A 6,747-nucleotide genomic window follows, 5' to 3' on the forward strand; every position below is an offset into this window, starting at 1 on the left:
GGGGGGGGATAAACTGAGGTGGGACGAGGAGCGCGCCGGGCGCCGGGCTCCATTCACGCACAAGCGCCCCTTCCCCGAGGCTTCAAAGAGGTCGTCTAAGCCGGGCGCGTTGAAGAGACGGCGTGGCGGCGGGAGGCAAGGTGGAGATGGGCGGAAATTAGGGGTGGGGGAGGGGGCCTTGCAGTTTGAGGGGTTAGCCAGCCCGGTCCGACCCTTTTGCCGCCGTCGTCAACCCGCAATGGGTTCGCGGACACTTTTAGTCGCAGTCAGTTTTTGTTGGCGCACTTTCGCTACATACCGCTCGAGCGAGCGAGCGAGCGGGCGCGCGCACACACACTCACACGAACACTCACACACACGAACACACGAGTGCGATGTTGTCGCTTGTCGCTCTGATTGTGGGCGTAATTCAGGTGTACAGTGCGGCGCTTAGAGGTCACAGCCCTCTATGGCCGTGCTGCACGGCGTGCTGTGAGGACATCGCCCAGCGTCGGGCATATGGCCGTCCGAGTGTGGACTTGCCCCCCGCGGGCCTCTCGGGCGGCCACAAGTGGGTCAAGCAGGGGCGAAAGAGGATGGAGGAAGGGGGAGGGGGGTAACTGATGATGATTGACCGAAGTGGCCGGCTGCCAATAAGTAAGTGCGCTCGTCCTCGCGACCGGCGGTGTGAGTACTGTACCGGGTGATTCAGAGAAGACGCAGGTGCGGGCGGGTTTGCCTATCCTCGACTCGGCGGGCACACAGGTCCCCTCCTTACCTCTCCCCAGACCTGGACCCGTGCGCGCGCCGAATCGAGGATAGGCAAACCCGCCCGCACCTGTGTCATCTCTGAATCATCCAGTACAGCAGCAGTGGACCCTGCTGCGGGGGAGGCCGGCTTAACCCTTGACGACGCGCACGACTGGCGAGGCTTTGCCACTACTTGAGCCCGAGTCACACCATCCGGCCTGCCCGCCCGGTCCCCGCGCGGCGTGAGCTGCGAGCGTGAGCAGCGCTGGCCGCGGCGGACAGATCGCCGCTCTGACTTCCGGTTCCTAACGGTCGCCGCATCCGCTGCTGCCGCGCGGCGCGCCACGCCACGTCGCCGCCAGGGCCGGCGCGCGCGCCACTGCAAGCGCAGGGAAGGGAAGGGGTGGCCATTGCACCACCGAATCACAGATGACATGTCCAAGCGTTTGCAGACTGGTCTTGTGTGACCTGTCTTCGACTTACACTTCCACTCGGGTCCATTACCGTGATTAATTTTGTCATTTGAAAATTACTTTTTTGCAGGTTCGCGACTCGCTGCCGCCCTCCCAGGTGTTGGACAAGTGCCAGGACATCTGCCTGAGGGACCGCTCCTCGGCCAACAACCTGGTGCGCGCGTGCTCGTCGTTCGACTTCCAGGCCGGAGCCAGGATCGCGTCGTTCGGCGGCGCGCCCGAGTACGAGGAGTCGGCCTGCTTCCTGAGCCGCGAGAGCGCGCAGCCCGAGGGGCTCGGCAACCTGGTGCTCGTGCCGGGCAGCGCGCACTTCGCCGAGGTCTGCCTGTCGTGTGAGTATCAGGGCCCCCTCGGAAAAAGTTGTGGAGACATTTTTCGTTTGCAAAACGTGTGACGGCGTCGTCTTGTCTTGCCAGCGAGCCGCGTGGAACGCGAGTGCCCCAACCGGCGCTATGTCTTTGAGCGGCACCCTCGCAAGGCGCTGCGGCTGCCGCAGGCGGACGTCAAGGAGGTGGCCGCCAACAACCGCTCCGACTGCGAGGACCGCTGCCTCAACGAGTTCTCCTTCGTGTGCCGGTCGGCCACCTTCGACTCGACGGCCAGGACGTGCTCCATGTCCAGGTTCACCAGGAGGACGCACCCGGACCTGCTCGCCGACGCGCCCACGTCCGACTACCTCGAGAACACGTGCCTGAACGGTGAGTACATTCAGCGGTCGCAGCAGTCGCGTTGAGCTGGAACTGGTGACCGGTGACAATATGGTCTTTGACTTGCAGCGGAGCGGAGATGCGACGCGACGGCCGTGTACGTCAAGGAGGAGAACAAGCGCGTGGGCGGCGCGGTGGAGGCGGCGCTGCTGGCCAACGTCTCGCTGGAGGAGTGCCAGTCCGAGTGCCTGGGCGCGGAGCGCTTCCTGTGTCGCGCCCTGGAGTACGACGAGGCGACGCGGCAGTGCGCGCTGCTCGAGGAGGACTCGGTGTCTCAGCGCGACCTGCTGCGCACCGCCTCCTCGCCCAGCCACCACCTCTACGACCTGGTGTGCCTCGACAACGCGCTGCCCTTCCGTTCCGACAACGCCGCCACCTCGCACCTGTTCGCGCACGGCCGCCGCCCGGACACGGCCTTCCAGCGCTACCGCAACTCGCGCCTCGGCGGCGACTTCCACTCGGAGATCACGGGCCGCTCGCTCAGCGAGTGCCTCGACGAGTGCCTGCGCCAGGCCAGCTTCGTGTGCCGCTCGGCCGTGTACTCGGACCGCTTCCGCACCTGCAGGCTGTCGCGCTTCGGGCAGCGCGATGGCCACCGCGTCATCTACGACGCCGACTACGACTACTATGAGAACCTGATGGGTGAGTAATGGGATCGTATCGTCCAGAAAGTACGTGTCCGCTTTTCTTAGACTCATTCGGGAACTTGTGGGACCTCGGCGCCTGCGAGACTCTGGGTAGGCCGCGCCGCAGTACACGCATGCACTGCAGGCAAGATGTTGCCTATCTAATAGGCGCTATCAGAGCTCGCACTGGCCGAACTTGGCGCTTTCGCAACGGGAAATGGCGGATGTTCTTGCTGGATAGTTCCTAACGGGTGGGATACGATCTTACCGCGCCGCCTAGCCCACCGCTTATACCCTTCTCTGCTCCACAGCACACTATCCGGACGGCGCTGACGCGGGCTCCTCTCTGCCACCCGTCTCCCCGTACCGACCCGGGGACAGGCCAGACCCGCTCGGCCAGGACTCGGCGTACGGGAGGCCACCTTACTCTGGTGAGTCCACGGCAAAAAGCACGAGGAATGGGCCATTCAGGGTCACACAGAAGACTTAAGTTAAGTTAAAATGTTGCAAACAAAAACGCCGGTTTCTTCTAGGCGCGCTAGGTGTTGGCGGCGGAGGAGGCGCGTATGGAGGTGGAGGAGGAGGTGCCTACGGCGGCGGCGGTGGTGGCTACCCCGGCGGCGCCTACTACCCCGTAGGCGGCGGCGGCGGTGGCAGTAGCGTGGCGTACGGCGGCAACTCGCTCGGCTACAGCATCGGCAACTACGGCGGCGGCGGCGCGAGCGGCGGGCTGGGGGCGTACCCCGCGCCGGGGGCGGCGCCGTACCCGGTTGCAGGCTACCCGGGCGGCGGCTTCCCCCCGGGATACCCGGCGGGCTACGTGGGCCCGTCCGTGGGGCCCGTGCCCACCCCCGGCGCCGGCCCCTACATGGGCGGCGCGCCCCTGCCGCCCGTGGGGCCGGCGGGTCCCGTGGGGCCGGTGTCCCCTGTGGCGCAGCCGGCGGGCTACGGCGACCCCTTCTACGGCCGGCCGCTCTCCTCGCGGTGCGACGACGGTGACGCGTTCCGCCAGGTCGGCGCGCGGCTGCGGGCGCGCAGGCAGTTCATCCGGCGCTTCGTGTCCGTGCCCTCGCTGCCCCTGTGCGAGCGCGAGTGCGCCGACGCCAGGGACTTCGTGTGCCGCTCCTTCAACTTCAGGTGGGTCTCGCTCTGCTTCGTCCGGCGCTGTCACCAGCAGGCGGGGGGTGACGCCATCTGACCGGCACCTTGCTTGTGCGTGTTCCGCAGGCCGTTCGCCGCACCCTTCGGCGCTGCCGAGAGGGAGAACTGCGAGCTGTCCGACAGGGACTCGAGGGATCTGGACCCGGGCAACCCGACCTACTTCGAGACCACGGCAGACTACGACTTCTACGAGCGATTCAACGGCAGGCAGGGCATCGGGGGAGAGTGCCTGGATGGTGAGACAATTACCGGATGCATCGTGATCTTTCACATCTGACCCAAAACTAATCCCACTTTTCTATTCCTTTGCAGTGTCGCAGGTGTGCTCTGAGGACGGAATGGAGTTCACTCTCCGCACCCCGGAAGGGTTCGTGGGGCGCATCTACACGCACGGCTTCTACGACCGCTGCTTCTTCCGGGGCAACGGTGGCACCGCTAACGTCCTGAGGATCAGCGGCGCGCAGGGGTACCCCGACTGTGGAACTCAGCGGGTGAGTCCGCGCCTCTGTGGCGGCGCTGTGACGGTCCGCCGACTACAGCCAGGCCCGCTGTGATCGCTCGATTTATCTCCTCTCGTTTGGTACAGTTCGGCGACTCGATGACCAACATCGTGGTGGTGCAGTTCAGTGACTACGTCCAGACCGGGCGCGACAAGCGATACAACCTCACCTGCCTGTTCCGCGGGCCGGGCGAAGCGGTCGTGACATCGGGATACATCGGCGCTGGGTGCGTTCCTCGATACGACCGCCATACCTGAATCCAGGTAGTATCACTCGGTGACTTGACGCTGCTTCTATGTTCCACAGGCGCTCGGGCGCGCCCATCCCCATCGAGTACCTGCCCGCGGAGAACTCGTTGAGCTCGCGGGTGCGCCTACTGATCCTGTACCAGGGCCGACCCACGACCACCATCGCCGTCGGGGACCCGCTCACCTTCCGCCTCGAGGCCCAGGACGGCTACCACTACTCCACGGACATCTTCGCGACCAACGTGATCGCCAGGGACCCGTACTCGGGACGCTCCGTGCAGCTCATCGACAGATACGGGTGAGCGCGTGGTTCCCGTCCCATCACACTGCCTCCCGAGGCCCGCAAGAGTCTGACCACAAACTTCTCCGTGCAGGTGTCCCGTGGACCAGTACGTGTTCCCGGGGCTCGACCGCTCTCGAGAGGGCGACGGCCTGGAGGCACGCTTCAATGCCTTCAAGATCCCAGAGTCCAACTTCCTGGTGTTCGAGGCCACGGTTCGCACCTGTCGCGACGGCTGCCAGCCGGTAGGTCTCCGAATGAATTTCACCTCGTCGAGGTCGGTGAGTGGGACTCTGTGATACGAACGTCCCTCTGGTTCGCAGGCGTACTGCACGGGACAGACGGGGCGCAGTGAGCCTTCCTTTGGACGACGTCGCAGGGCTGCCGAGGAAGACGACCAGGACGTCGACGAGCCGGAGCACCGCGTTGTCCAGGAGGGCGTCAGCAACACCAACGGCACCGAGGACGAGGAGCAAGTCCGCGAGATGATCGAGGTTGGTTGACCAGGATTGCGGTGCGGCACACGAAACCCCGGGGACTCGCACCTTGCTAAACTCGGTGATTCTGTCGGCAGGTGTTTGAGAACCGCAACGACATCTCGGAGCCCAGCAGCCTCAGTGCGGCCACACCCGAAGCGGACGCCGTGAAGGTGCAGAAGGCCGGCGGCGTGGTGCTGTCCACCGGGGAGTACTACGGCCTGGTGTCCGCCCTGAGCACCACCATCGTGCTACTGGTCGCCTCCTTGGGCGCCGGCCTGCTCGCCTTCAGGCACATCTACCTCACGAGGCAGGCCAAGTACGTGCCTCCGGTGCCCACCTCGGCGCCGCCCGTGACATCCGTCAACTTCACCACCTCCAGGATGGCGAGCCTAGCCTCGCTGCTGCCCAGCAAGCTGTTCGACAGGTACGTGACAACTGCTGAGCTGGAGCAGGATGGGCAACCGGGAGCGCTCTTGCACTCACTTTCTTGTTTAACTTCTAGCGAACGGGCGAGCGGGCCCGCGGTGGTGGAGGCGGCCATGGACTGCCCCATCGGTGGCCTCCGCCGGGGCCGGGGAACCTTCGAGGACCCGAGCGAGCCCATCTACACCGACCCGTCGCTGTTCGAGCGGCCGCGCAGCATGCGCTCCATAGCGGCCTTCCCGCCCAGCACCAGGACAGCAAACTGAGCTCGGGCGGCCCTTGTTGTGGACAAGCTAATCGAATAGGCGCGTGGCCTGGTGGGGCTCCAGAGGGACGAGGACGTGGGGGCTGAGCCCGGAGAACGGCTGTGTGGAGGTGGTGCACGGGAAACCTGACCGGTCGCCGAGGATACAACTACTACCTTGATGAGGCTGGACTCCGCAGCACAGCCACGCAGCCGCACCCGCCCCAGGGAACAAGTGCGCAGGGCGTCTTGGTCTCATTTTGTGTACCTTTTTTAAAATACATGTTTTCACTCACTTCCTAGTAAGTGGCCTGAAGACTCGCAGTCTCTTTTTGTGTTGTTTTCCTAATACGTCTTTTTTTCTGGCTAAAATTTGTTCTGAAATTCGAAACCTAAAGCGGGGACAGACTGGCTTTCATTCCGAGGACAAAGTGGTTATTATTTACTCAGTCAGTCCTCTAGCTTGGAGCGTGTCTTAACTCTGTGATTTTCTATGTTCAGATACTCCTTTAGATTAAGAAAACTAGAAGTTAGCTTTTTATCCTTTACTGTTAGTGTAGAAATAGTGAGTGCGTTGGTGAATGTGTTTCGCGAAGCCGAACACACAATTTTATAAGTTTAAACATGTCTATTTATAATGCCTGTTCATCCATCATTAGGACAGTAATAGAAACATCACGAGGCAAATATTTCGACGTTGCCTCGTTTACTTAACTCCTAAACAATACTTATTGCACTGGAACAAACAATAATAATAATAGCTCTACCTGTGCCCACCTGTGTTGATATCATTTCGTTTTTACTATCCTGAGTTTGTTTTGATATTGATATGTCTGTTTGTCTTTTTCAGTCCTATAAGAAGTGTAATTTTTTAATA

At 62.5% G+C, this 6,747-nt stretch overlaps 1 protein-coding gene across 2 annotated transcripts in view; it reads left to right on the plus strand.

Annotated features, from left to right (window-relative positions):
- LOC113204216 (uncharacterized) overlaps nt 1-6,741 on the plus strand; it is a 33,460-nt gene extending 26,719 nt beyond the window's left edge. For both annotated transcript variants that reach the window (XM_026419295.2, XM_026419296.2), the window contains exons 4-16: nt 1,273-1,534; nt 1,619-1,900; nt 1,979-2,551; nt 2,847-2,966; nt 3,069-3,672; nt 3,763-3,932; nt 4,009-4,187; nt 4,283-4,422; nt 4,503-4,742; nt 4,819-4,969; nt 5,048-5,218; nt 5,299-5,627; nt 5,706-6,741. In XM_026419295.2, coding sequence (XP_026275080.1) covers nt 1,273-1,534; nt 1,619-1,900; nt 1,979-2,551; nt 2,847-2,966; nt 3,069-3,672; nt 3,763-3,932; nt 4,009-4,187; nt 4,283-4,422; nt 4,503-4,742; nt 4,819-4,969; nt 5,048-5,218; nt 5,299-5,627; nt 5,706-5,892 — 3,408 coding nt within the window. In that variant the 3' untranslated portion in view covers nt 5,893-6,741. The remainder of the gene's footprint in view (nt 1-1,272; nt 1,535-1,618; nt 1,901-1,978; nt 2,552-2,846; nt 2,967-3,068; nt 3,673-3,762; nt 3,933-4,008; nt 4,188-4,282; nt 4,423-4,502; nt 4,743-4,818; nt 4,970-5,047; nt 5,219-5,298; nt 5,628-5,705) is intronic.
- The last annotated feature ends 6 nt before the right edge of the window (nt 6,742-6,747 follow it).

Source organism: Frankliniella occidentalis, unplaced genomic scaffold, assembly GCF_000697945.3.
Source record: "Frankliniella occidentalis isolate FOCC.00 unplaced genomic scaffold, Focc_3.1 Scaffold4, whole genome shotgun sequence".
In the NCBI taxonomy this organism is placed as follows: domain Eukaryota; kingdom Metazoa; phylum Arthropoda; class Insecta; order Thysanoptera; family Thripidae; genus Frankliniella; species Frankliniella occidentalis.